This window comes from Phaethon aethereus, assembly GCF_964289735.1.
Source record: "Phaethon aethereus genome assembly, chromosome: 6".
Taxonomy (NCBI): Eukaryota; Metazoa; Chordata; class Aves; order Phaethontiformes; family Phaethontidae; genus Phaethon; species Phaethon aethereus.
The window spans coordinates 19,800,257-19,814,022 of NC_138580.1; the positions used below are offsets into that span (position 1 = coordinate 19,800,257).

The 13,766-nt window shown below is 38.0% G+C and overlaps 1 protein-coding gene across 1 annotated transcript in view; it reads right to left on the bottom strand.

Moving 5' to 3' along the window:
* Positions 1-13,766, bottom strand: part of KCNH7 (potassium voltage-gated channel subfamily H member 7) — a gene marked incomplete at its 3' end in the record, with an annotated part of 239,809 nt that overhangs the window by 14,951 nt on the left and 211,092 nt on the right. Inside the window, exons 11-12 of the mRNA XM_082001369.1 lie at positions 11,697-11,902; positions 8,942-9,041 (exon numbers count right to left, since the gene is read on the bottom strand). Coding sequence (XP_081857495.1) covers positions 8,942-9,041; positions 11,697-11,902 — 306 coding nt within the window. The remainder of the gene's footprint in view (positions 1-8,941; positions 9,042-11,696; positions 11,903-13,766) is intronic.

Genomic DNA, 13,766 nt, shown 5'->3' on the forward strand with positions numbered 1-13,766 from the left:
TACAATGCCTATCAGGGATTTTAGGATTATTAAACCGCTAATTAAAATGCTCCTAATTCTTTTTCTTTGCTGTTTGCTTCATACTTAGTTGAATGTGACTAGTATGGAGTACATTGCTAAATATAATTGAGTGCCTTCTGATAGACTAGGTAACAGAAGAATATAAAAAAGGAGGAAGCTGATTGCTTGTGAACATGAAAATGAAAAGCAACTCATTGTCTGGTCATCCAGTGGGTAACTGTTTCTATGGTCAAGATACACCCTTTTGCTGTATTTTTCATGTGTCTAAGAATAACAGACAAAAGTTACAGTAATTTGTATTCCTTTAAGATATATTACTGTAACAATGAAATCCACAGGCAAGATCTCTGAGGCTTTTGTTCCTGTTGCTGTCCTTTCTTTGACTTGGGTCTTTCAGATTTGGTCTCTTAACCCAATGTACAATTAACATTTTTCCTTGAAAATTAAGTTCATACAGGACCTTCCAATGACAGACTTCAGAATGTATTTTTAATTCACAAGTTCTATTAACTATTTATTGCTTAATTTTAATGAATTTAAAATCTTCAGAGAGAAAACTGTACTGATTTGCAAACAGTCTTATGGGAAACAGTATCAAGAACTTTAGTGGATTTATTTTCCAACGGGAGAAGGATGTGATCCCCACAATCTTTACAAATGCATGACAAGCAATAGATAAAATTCTGGACTTCATTTGGTATGTGACATTTGAAACAAGAGCTACTCCACCTTTGCTACCAGAAAATTTGTCTGAAAACTGATTTTGGCCTTGCCTATAGATCTATTTAACCCTTCTCAAACGTCAGAAAGTACTATAACTTACCCTGAATTCACTTAAACAAACCTAAGACATTTATAAATCTTGAATTTTAGTGCTTGAGCTCTTGTCCCTCAGAATGAACTTGGCCTATACTCAGCCTCAGATTTCTGACGCTGCATATCGTGGCATCTGGATGTTTGTCAAAACCAGCCTCAACTCATGTCCTGACAAGGAACATGTCCCAGGAAAGGTCATCTGAAAGTCCATTCCAGAAGATGAATAACTTGAACAAAGCACTCTACCATTTTTCAGCTGAAGAGAAATTTGTCTGTTTTCAGGACAATCTTCTATTGCTGTCATGATCATCTTAGGTCATGACTGGTGATCAGGGAAACTGAGAGGTGCTGCCTTCATAAACATTTTTGAGTGCCTGCTGAAAGCATAGCGTGCTCCAACATCTGCACATTACCAATACATCCCTGAGGACAAAATAGTACAGAAAAAAGCAAAAACATTTAAGGAAAGTTTAATCATAAAGTCCTTATAGCTAATAACTTGAAGTGATAAGAAAGCATAAATTAGTATCTCTAGAGGTTTTTCTTGCTCCTTGTTGAAACATTGTTGATTATTATAGCGCTATTCAAGTTAAGTTAACAGAATGTCTAATTATTAGTACTAGAAAAATTACCTACTTTTTGGATGTGTTTTAATGCATGAAAACTGTATGGAAAACCCACAAATTTAGTGTGCATGAAAAAGGGAAAGTAGTTTGAAAGATGTGTAAAATGTGTATTGGATAGCCTGAGAAGTTCAGATCTAAATATTTTCCAAACGATCTCAGATGAAAAATTAGAAATCGGTATGGTGAGGAGAAGTAGTTGGTCCTAAAGCTCAGAACACAAACTGTACTGTTAAAATCTGCAGTGCACTTTGTATAGCAAGCGTCTCTGAACAGGAAAACTATTTATATATCACATATAATCACAGAATCACAGAATCACTAGGTTGGAAAGGACCTTTAAGATCATCAAGTCCAACCATTAATCCAGCACCACCATGTCCCCTAAACCATGTCCTGAAGCGCCACATCCACACGTTTTTTGAACACTTCCAGAGATGGCGACTCCATCACCTCCCTGGGCAGCCTGTTCCAATGCCTGACCACCCTCTCAGTGAAGAAATTTTTCCTAATATCCAATCTAAACCTCCCCTGGCGCAACTTGAGGCCATTTCCTCTCGTCCTATCACTAGTTACTTGGGAGAAGAGACCAACACCCTCGTCGCCACAACCCCCTTTCAGGTAGTTGTAGAGAGCGATAAGGTCTCCTCTCAGCCTCCTCTTCTCCAGACTAAACAACCCCAGTTCCCTCAGCCGCTCCTCATAAGACTTGTGCTCCAGACCCCTCACCAGCTTCGTTGCCCTTCTCTGGACACGCTCCAGCACCTCAACATCCTTCTTGTAGTGAGGGGCCCAAAACTGAACACAGGATTCAAGGTGCGGCCTCACCAGAGCCGAGTACAGGGTTACAATCACTTCCCTACTCCTGCTGGCCACACTATTCCTGATACAGGCCAGGACGCTGTTGGCCTTCTTGGCCACCTGGGCACACTGCCGGCTCGTATTCAGCCGGCTGTCAACCAGCACCCCCAGGTCCCTTTCTGCCGGGCTGCTCTCCAGCCACTCCTCCCCAAGCCTGTAGCATTGCATGGGGTTGTTGTGGCCAAAGTGCAGGACCCTGCACTTGGCCTTATTAAACCTCATACAGTTGGCCTCTGCCCATCGATCCAGCCTGTCCAGATCCCTCTGCACAGCCCTCCTACCCTCCAGCACATCAACACTCCCACTCAACTTGGTGTCATCTGCAAACTTACTGAGGGAGCACTCAATTCCCTCATCCAGATCGTCAATAAATAATGTAGTAATAAAGCTTAGTACAGTAAGAGAATTAACATAAAGGCTGCCTTTCACATACACTTTATTTACTTTTGTTAATCTAAATAATCACATAGTATTCTGGTGGTTAGTTGCACTAGAATTCTCTTTTAAAAGTGGAAAGTTACATTTGCAGCTTTTTAGTTATATTTAGAGGAAGTAGTAAAGCACACAGTGCCTACTCAGTGATAAAGATATTTCTTCACATTTGAGGACCATAGGATTATAAATTTTGGAAATAAAAAAGAGCAATGTAATGAAACCTGAAGTCATCACATATTCATTAATGATTTAATTTAGGAGCAGTGCTGGATTTTTATGGTAAAATGAGGACTGGCTACAGTACTACAGTTTTTCCTTCTGTGAACATCATAAACAGTTATGCCCTTCTACAGCATAATATCTGGCAGATAATGAAGAACAAGTGAATATAGATTCTTTCCATCAGAGATTTCTTGGATTAAAAATAATCTTTTGAAACATATGCAGTTATACCAATGCTTGGCCATTTTCAGAACATCATGGAGACAAGAGTTTTTAGAACACACACATTTCTTGAGACATTTCATAAACTGGTAGAGAGAATTTATCTGAAGTTCCACCAGGCACGTGGATTTGTGTATCTATAAGTCTTTGTTCGGTACCTTGGTACAGCAGATGTCTGTATACCTGTCAGACTTCAAAATGTGAAACAATGCCAAAGACTTACAATGGCTGCTGAAACCTGGGGTGAGGAAATCCTTATATTCTTCAGCACACATTTGTTTTCCTCCTCCTTCCTCACTTCTACTCATTAAGTTTCCCTTCAGATTTCCCACCTATCTTTAGGACCCCCTACTTACAAAATGTACTGTCAGATATGTGTGTGGTGTTTCACTAACACCAAGGAAAATCAATGTCTGTCTAGAAACTGATGCAGGAAGATTCCTACTCCTAGGAAAAGTAGGTTACTGGTGGTATTTTAGGAAAGTTAAAACATTTTCTCCTCTCAGTAGTAAAAAGGTTTAAAGTTCTTATTTTTCTGTGACTGCTTTTAATGATAGAAAATTCCTTTAATTCTAATTTCATTCATAATGTGGGAACTCCTGAGTCTTCACTGGGGAACCTACAGATACAAACTAGTGAAATTCCATCATTATAGCAAGTCCCTGCAATTTTGCTGAAAGATTTCAGTAGGCTGGAGAGCGATGGTGAAGGAAATGAACTGTACTGGAGAGAGCTGTTTGAATTACTGTTCTGTCTCAGTGCTGCTTGTGAGAGTTTGGTAAGTTAATGTGTCCTTTGCTGTGTTTTCTCTCTGAGCTAAGAAGGTTTGGATGATTCTGGAAATAGGGAACAGCAGAAGATACTGAAACCTCCCCCAACATCCTGGACTAAAGACTGGGTAACTTTTCCATAAGGATCCATGTTCCTTTTTTAAAATGGACTAAGAAAGTAGCTAGTTTTGTATAACTGAATTTGAGGCACATTTAGAAAGCCAAGAATTTTAAAGCTGAAGTGAGTATGCAATCCTTCATTTATTCTTTTGTGCCATTTTTAGTACAATGAGATAAGTTAGGGTTGGAGTGACAGCCTTATCTCTGAATTTTCTTTGCTTTGTCTGGCTTTGTGTCAACTTTAATGCTAATCAGATAATAATGGAAGGACAATTCTTGATTTATACTTCAGGAAATAATACTATACTTAAAAAATCAGAAACAAAGAATTATAAACATGCACCTCAGAAGGGATTCAAGGCAAAGGCCAAAGCAGTTCTCCTATCAAGTTTAGAATTCTCTTATCTTTTACAAGAAATTCAGCTTTCACTGTAGTACTATTATTACTTTTATTTTCAGAGGATGGCTATGGGCATGTGTGACTGCATACAACATTTTGATCAGATTTGGTCTCTGTAAACAGCATCTCTGGAAACAAATCCTGGAAACAAGACTCTTCTGTGGAAGCTCCCTGAGGTGGCTCCTAGGCACTGTGGTAACAGCAATAACAATAACAGCAGTGGTGGAAAACCACAGTGAGAGGCTCTCTGATGACCATATACTTTTTGTTAGGGATTTCATGCTGTAGGAAAGATTTAGGGGACATGAGGTCTTGTTTCAAGCCATATGCTGCCTGCCAAGACATTAGTTGTTTCCTGATCATTTAACCACCTGGCACTCTGCCTGAATGTTAGAAACTCTTTTCTTATTAAGCCGAAGCAAACTTCATCAGCATAATACTAACAGTTTAACACAGTTAAGTAAGAGTTTCAATTTTCTTCCAGATTCTTACCCTGCTTTCTTGCTGGGGACACAGCACAGTGCTTGGCTGAGTCATCTATTCATAAAGTAAACATTTAAATAAATAAGCTAGGGGAAGGGGACAAGAATGGGAGAGAGCAGGGGCAGAGGGTGTGTTTCTCCATTCTCTAGGTACTGCTTCAGCTCATACTTTTTGGCAGAAAAACCTGTTCCTGAAAGATTTCCTTGTCTTCTATATGCTTTATTTTATATTCCACTTGATTGCTACAATCTGTGTCAACATGGGCAAGTGCATGCAATAGTTGTGTAACAACATTCTGTAAGAACTTTCTTTTGTGGCCTTTTAAAATCACATCCATGGAAATAAAAATTCCTTGTTATGAGTTCCCTGGGCCAGCTGACAAAGATTAAGTATCATTAGCACCTGAATCTCCAATTACTAATTTAACAATATAACTCCAGTAGAATTCTTAGCATCCTCTCTGCTAGAGTCTGTGGGATGATGTTCTTGGTTTTGGATCACAGCTAAAAATCCAGAGTAATGATTTATTTCAGTGAGGCTATCATTACAATCCCAGTTACTACATCCATGCTGGTTTATTCAGCCAGTATTTTAATTACTCTGGATATGATGGAAAATTTTTATATGCCCTTTAAAAGAACAAAGGACGGCTATAATTTAGCTATGTAACAAGTGCAGTTTTATCCCATGACCAGTTTTATCCTTGGAAAGGGTTTCGTACCTGATTGCTTCTAGTGCTTCAAGAAAATTAAGTGTGAGTGCGTGCCAGAACAGTCCAGAATTTTGGTAGCCTTCAGCTAAGGGTTACATGAGTTAAAGTTAAATGCAAAGGATATCTTTTAATGAGAATAATTGGACAGTGGAACAGTCCTAAGAAGGTTAAGATCTTAGAGCCAACATTAACAAAATGTGAACAAGATGCTAACAAAAATAATAATGCTTGAACTGCAGAAAAGTCTTCCCAAAGCTTCAAGTTTTCAAGATCTCAGTGAGCTTACTTACACTCTGCCTGGAGCTTTTGCATTTTTCACCCCTATGTTTGGATTTCATATTTATGTAACCAACTCTAGTGATGCCCCATTCAGCATGGGATAATAGATCTGCACTCAGAACTAGCAATGTATTTCCCTTGAAATTGGCTAACTCCCACAGAACTGCTAGAGGAAAATGAGAAATGGCCAAGAAAGTATTGTATTCTGCACTGCTGAAAGAGACAACTGAATGTAGATGGGGCAGCTTGTTGTCCCTCAGTTTTCAGCAGGAGACTAACTTGCCAGCCCAGCTGAGAGCTTTGTTTGGAACTGCTAGGCAGGAATACTGCTTATTTTAAGCAGTCATGAAGAGAGTTTCTTGGCTGACTGTCAAGCATCTGTGGCAACTGGCTAAGGCTGCACCTGCACCTGTGCAAGGAATATCATCCGTTATTCTGAAAGACCTGCAATAAATTTCTTTTGGGTGAGAGCAAGAATGTAGTGTAAGTTAATTTTTGCAGGGGACCTCTTGTGATATTGCAGTCCTTTCTGGAAACCAGAGAACAAGCTGGTCCCTCAAGTAGCCTTGTGCCCTTTAAAATCAAATTATAGCAGAGCCCAATGCACTAGCTAAGATAAATCTTTGTTCACACAGGTAAGAAATGGTGGAAATATGTACAGATGGAGTGAGAAGGTCTTGCATGGAATTGGAAAAGTAGCGGTAGTAAGTGCCAGTACATAACAGAGAGCTGTGTTGATTTTGTTTAACTCCTGATAAAACTCATGCAGGAAGAGTTACCATGGCAACAAGGTCCAAATCAGGCTAGCATGAACTAAAGGCTGAGATAACACAATCCCATTTTTAGCACTCCAAAAGGGAGAAAATCGCTAATGATCACACTAAAGATGGAAACAATACAATTTCAAGCTGCATAATATGCTAGCAGGTCAACAACTGAACGTGAAGAATGCCAGCAAGAAGGCCATTTCATGAGCACCTCCCCACCCCCTTACAAATCAATAAGAATTTAGTGAGATGTAAAATATCAAAATATAAAGGTGAGAATACTGGATGTCTCTCTCCTGTTCAAAGTATAGTTCTGAAATAAAAATACTGTTGTTAAAAGTCTTCATACGACACATTTTTTACTTGTAAGAGTACTGTGACCAGCAATGCATTTACCAGCTGTGTGTTCAGGAACTCTATCTTTTCTACTCCAGTTCTTCTGAGGCACTCTGCAGGATCGTCCCAAATATTTATCCTTATACTCTAACTAGGCTGGATCAAAATATGATGCCACTCCCTCCTATATGTAAAATATTGAAATTGCTAGAATACTACTTTACAAGCCAGTAGTAACCTGTAGTACTCTGCAGCCTTGTACAGGATGTAGGATAGGCCACAGAAAAGTGACATTTAAGGTCTATGACTATGAGATGTCTGCTGTAGCTATAGCAACATACAGAGAATCTAAACAGGTACCAGAGAGGGGCAGCAAGCCAGTGGGCCAAAAGTATACTCCGTTCTTGGCAAAAGACTCTTAGATTGCATCTTCTCAAATGGCCTTCCAATGTACCGCGCTCTGTCTAACTCAGACATTACCAGATACTATACAGTATTACCAGTACTAAGGAGCTTGTTGCCAGTCTTGTCTCTTCTTCGCCAATGAAGTAAGTATTTTTTTTTAAGAAAAAACTGTGGGAAATTATATTCTTTCAAAAGTAATGCAAATAAATGTCTCCAAGAGGATGTTCAGTGTAATCTACTGGACAAGAACCATAAAAACCTGGGGGTCTAGGTACCACATTGACACCTGAGGAGCCTATTTGTAATTCTGCAGCAGGCACAACGTGAAAGATCACTTCCATCTTGTCTAGGTGGCAGCATATGTTTTCCCATAAGAATTGTGAAGGTTATTCAGGCAAAGCGCCTCTGTCAACAGATTCTTTGTGAAGAGCAGATTGAATATTTCATGGGGACATTTTCCTGACAGTTTTGTTGTCAGTCTTGGCTTCCTGCCCTAAAGACGCTTCTTTGATTGAACAGCAATGTCATTGTTCTGAGTAGCCACACTCTGGTTTAAAGTCTTCCTTCATTGAACATTATACCTGCTACGTATGTTTAAAGTCTTCCCATTTATTATCAGCTACTCTGCAACTCTAAAATTGGTATTATGCTGCATTTAGGATTGGATAACTGTGGATAACACAGGATAACTGTGAAGTATGAAAGACAGGTATACCAGAAACAGTAATTTATCAGACAGACGATTGGACCATAAAAGTATAATGTTATTCAAAGAATTGTCCTTTCCCAACATAAAAATGAGTATCAGTTTAGCTGTCTTCATGACTGTTGCTTTCCAACCAGAGCTACTATCTACAGTTCCTGGTATTTAGCAGTACTGTATACTGGTGACATAGTTTAATATTTAACTGAATTTTCCATCATTAGGATTACTCCCAAAAGCCTCTAAGGTGAACATAAGCACAGAAAATATTACCTGAACTCCTGCCAGGGCAATTTACACATTACCATATGAAACAAAATCAGACAAAGTTGAAGCTACTATGTCCTGAAAACAAAATATTTTAATTCCGGGGAGAAACGCTATCTAGCATCAAGTTCAACAAAGCACTTTGCAGAGGAAATAAAATCAACGCTGCTAATAGATAATCCAATAGACTAGCTTCTTCAGACAGTTTAAAACCTGGTATTTCAGAAAACAGATGTGTATATGTATCTCAAGAGCAGTAAGGTAGCTTAGTGTTTGAACAGCTCTGCACTGATAGGTGTGAAGTCATGGAAAGGTGAAACTGATACCCTCTAGTCATATATAACCATATAGGGGACAATGCAGATTGTTTTGGCTGCTGAGCTGGATTCCTAAGAGCTGCTACAGCTAACATGGGACCTTAACGTACCCAGCATTACCAAGTGAAATACCAATGAATAATGAAGCAGTGCTGTCTAATGTAAGAAATGAAGTTAATTACCTTTCTCTATTTCACTTTGAAAGGACAATTTCCGTCTTCGTAGTTTGCAGTTATCTCCATCCGTATCATTAGTAGTTTGTGATCTTATTACGAGGTCAGACTTGATTAATGAAATATGAAACATAATGAAAGATTAGTCCCATCTAAAGAGAGCAGGTTTTCAATAGGTGATTGACTGGTAATCATGTTCAAGCTTTAAGAAAGGCAATATTACACAAGTCCATCAACCTCTCCATCCCCAGCTAATGGTATTGCTGAATGTTAATGTTAAAAAGTTCATGCAGATTGAGAAAAACCAACAATGCCACCACTTGGTGGTGAAATAGAAGTAACCTGATAACAAGTTTACATGGAAAGACATATGTTCAGGTGTTATCAGCTTCCTGAACTTGCACAGATGTGGTTTAAGTAATCTTAGAGAAATTAATGAAAAAAACCTAAATAACCTATAACAGAGAATGTATACTATTGCAAGTAGTGTGGTAACTGATTGTAATTAGATTTACATTTAACTACATGGTAATGTTTATAAAGGTTACATTTTAAAACAATAAATGTAAGGCTGTCAAACACCAGACACTTTACCCCTCATTATTTTATCTTACTAGACTCTCCCTTGCTCTCTATCGGATTTAGTTAATTCAGATACTTATGTCATAGCAGAACACAATATTGTCTTTTTCTATCCATCTTATAAAAGAAGGATGTGCTTTTTTGCCATAATAAATACAAGATACATTTAATTCTTCTTTCTACTTATTTAAAACTGAGAAATTTACAAATAAGCAAATATAACACCAGTTATGCTCTTTGTGTACATACCCATGGCATTGGCTTCAGCCTACTTCCCTTCCCTGTGCTAGTGAGGCTTCCCATACCACTCAAGCAAGCAGATTTGCATGTGGGAGAAGGGCAGAGGGAAAGAAGTGGGAAGTGTTTACATCTTTCTCTATTCCCTTCATTGTAAACCTGGTGGGTAAAGTGCTTCAGTGGTGGCCCACTGGTAGAATAACTGCAGGAAGAAAAAGGCACTTTTACATAAATAGGAGGACAGGAGCAGAAGTTGAGGCAGAAGCACCTATTATTCAAATAACAAATCTGGATCTGTGTGGTGTTTTGAAGATCAGAATGTGCTCATCACTTCTTTGGGGGGATGATTTTCTGGATTGCAATAGACACTTGCAAGGCAAGTGGAATTGCTAGAAATTCAGAGGCATGGGTGAGCCTGTCCTCCCTTCCCTGTCTCTGTGAAGCCTAGCATTTTTTTCTTAGTGGCTGGTACAGCAGTAAGAAATAACAACTGAAAAATTTCTAAGGAACATGAACAGTGGGGGTTTTCTTTGTGTATTCTACACCACAACACAGAAAATGGAATTTTGTTTCAATTTACTCAGATCTAAGGAAAAAATAATGATAAAACATTGATGACAATGTAATTGCAGGAAATAATTGCTCAGACTAAAATTATTAGTGTGAATTTATCCTCAAGGAATTTTTCAAATATGTGGACTTTCAGTTTTAACTTAAATTTATCGCTAGACTATAAATTAATTGTATTGTATTTCACATGTAATTAATAATGATGACCTTTTCAATAAGCACAAAAGCATGACTTTTAAAATAAAGAATGGGATTGGTCTTTTATTTTCAGAATGATCTTTTAGTAAAAAAAAGGCTCAGCATAAAAAGAAGTGACATTTCTTGTCAGAAGTTATATTTGTTTTAATTTTTTAAGCTGAAGATCCACATGTGATTAGCAAAGATGTCCTTGTCATTTACAGCCCAAAACTTAGTGTCCTTTGTTTCCTTGTTTCTCAGAAGGCCTTTGAAGCTAAATTATGTTTGTTCCTTCTCACTGAACCTGTTTTTCCTTAAATGTACAGTCAGAAACCACAAAATGGCAGTATCTCAGAAGTCATGAAATGTAAACTAGTCATTCTACGGGCAGCGCAGTCCACATTTCATGTCCAGTGTTCATGTACCCTGCGGCTTTCTAGGGAAAGCTTTAGTCCCAGTAGCATGAGCTGGGCAATATCATTTGCCCTCTCCCCTTCTGGCCAAACCTCCTGTTTCTGTCCCAATTCAGACTGACCCCGGCAGTCTGAGATAAGAAAACACTGGTAATTTTTCTACTTTCTTGAAGATGCAATCTTGGCAAAAGGGGACACTTAGAAGAGTCACTGTGGGAAAAAGAGGCCAAGAAATCCCTGCAAATTTGAAGACTGAGTGAAATTTCAAAAGTCCCTTGTATGCTTTTAGTCTCCTAGGGGGTAGGGTGCACTCCAAGATAAGAGAATTAACAATTCATATTTGAAAGGTAATTAAGTATTTTCTATTGTTAGACACAGAATGAATCTGGATAATCTGATTTATCTTTATTTTATGGCTGTACAACTATATTTAGTGCCCAAAGCTCCCCTTGTGGTGACCCAGTCTATAGTCATCTGAAAAAACCCACATTTTTCCATCACTTTAACAAAACATCTAAAATCTCCCTGGCTGTAACTTTACTACTCTTTAAATATAGAACCTAATCCTATTAGATTAACATCACCTGAATCATTTCATTGACTTCTGCTGAGTTTAACTGACTTCAGTAGGAGCAATCAGGTGAGTATAGTTTTTAAAAATAGGATTTGGCCTCAGGCTTTTAGCTTTTAATTTTGCTAACCTTGGTTTTTCAATTGCTATTTTCAAGTTTTGTGGGACAGATTTGTCCCAATATTAAAAAAAAAAAATCACTTATTGTATGTACCTTTGCAGTTTCATCTCTCAGATTAAAAGTCAGTTCTAGATTGGTGAGGAAGAGATCAGAAAATTCAGGGTACATGTCCAAAACTTCTAGTAGATCTTCTCGCTGGATCTTATGCAAGTCACAGTAAGTTAAAGCTCTCACATCTGCATTTGACTTTCCTGGTTTTGCATAAAGATGTACCATCTCTCCAAAAATATCATTTTTCCCTGCAGAAAGAAAATTAGATGGAGATTATTATTTTAAACATAAGCCATTAAATTGAATGAGGTATTTCTTTATGATAGTGGTTTAGAACATTTGATTTTACATGAAGTGATACAATCAGATTAGCATTACACATATGTTGTTGTAAATCAAGAGTATTATTATTAAATAGTAAAAGTAAAATTATTAAAATCAATGAAATTACACAGACGTACATCTGGACTAACTAGAAGGAAAATCACGGTTTTTCTCCAGTTCCATAAAAGCAGCATGACTAGAGCAGGTTCCTTTGTCCTTTCTCATAAAAACATTATTTGCTGATTTAAATCACATTCTAATGATGACAAAGATGTAATTTCTGTCATTCAGTAGAGTCCAGGACCTGTCTGGCCTGGGATCTCATTTTGTTAAGAATTACATGAAGAAACAGACGGTACTTGAAATACATTTTAGTAGAAAATGACTTAGTTTTTATTTTTTTCAGAGGGAATGCAAGACTTCCAAGATGCAGAAGTTATTCTGAAGAAGCTCTTTAAACATAGCTGCTTCTGTTTTGATAGTATTACAATTCTTTCCATCAACATTGAGATAGTTGCAGCACCTGTTTGCTAAAGTAGTAATCCCTATTTAATTGCTTGTTTTACCCAAATCTGCACCTAACCTTTGTAAATGCAGGGGAGCTGGCAGCCACCTGTGCAAAATATGCCCTAAACTTAAGGGTTGCAGGGCTTACCTGCAAAATGGGGTTTTGGGGTGAAGTGGAAAAATGCTTGTGGAAAAGAATAGTGTTCATAGCAACTGAGAAACAGTAGACTGGTAAAAAAGAATATGGGTGATTTTGCCTCTCTGTTAAGCATTTGTGGCTTTTATGTTACTGCAAGTAGTTCTGGTTTCTCAGTTTTCTAAAAAAGAAGCTGAAAACTGTGTGAGCAAGTGGCTAAAAGATGCAAAATATAATTTAAGAGCTGATTTACAGTGAGGATCTTGAAGAGCAGGTAAGTAAAAACCTCACATTGTTATACTTGCATGCTCCCTACTTTGCTTGTGCCTAAAGCTGACCCAGCTGATGAGGTGCAACAGCTAGAGGTGACAAATTACCTTGATAACACTGTCTAAACCGAGGGAAGGATTGCTGTACACACACCTTTGTACTTCTGCTCATGCATCCACCCTGCAAATTTCTAGCACAATAATCAACCACAAGTGGATTAATAGCAACACACTGCTGCCAGTCCACATTTTGCTTCAGCTATTTTTCTGGCTGTAAGTTCTTACAGTGGATGATAAACAGAAAGGAGAACATATGAACTATGTTACAACTGGTTTAGGTTTCTGCACAGCAAAATCCTTACTCAGCTACTCAATTATTCTTTGTGTTTTTATTACCTGATATTAAGTTGGAGAAACAAATCAGTAGTGCTGTTTAGGTGGGGTTTTAGTTATTTTGCTTTTAAAATTGCTGTAGCTAATGAAGTCTTATTGGTTCCACATAAGAGCCATCACCAGCTGCAGGTGAGCTCCCAGTTGGAGTGAACTGTGCTCTGAGCATTCTTCATTGCGAAAGAAAACAAGTAAATTCCCATGCTATACACACAAGATTATGTTGATAAGAAACATAGGGGAAACACTGGTGTTGTTACAGTTAAGTATCAATCCAGATCAGATCAATCTGTTACTCTGTTCATTTTCCATATGCTCAGTGGGCAGAAGCAGACATTTCTGAAAATCTCTAGAAGACATTTTGAATGCTGAAAGTAGATACATGTTTTTCTCCAGTTAGCATATAGGGGGTCTGTGTGTCCCAGCACCCTCATACACTGTTCAAGAAAAGGGTGTCCTTGACTTTTGTTCTTGCAGCATAATCAG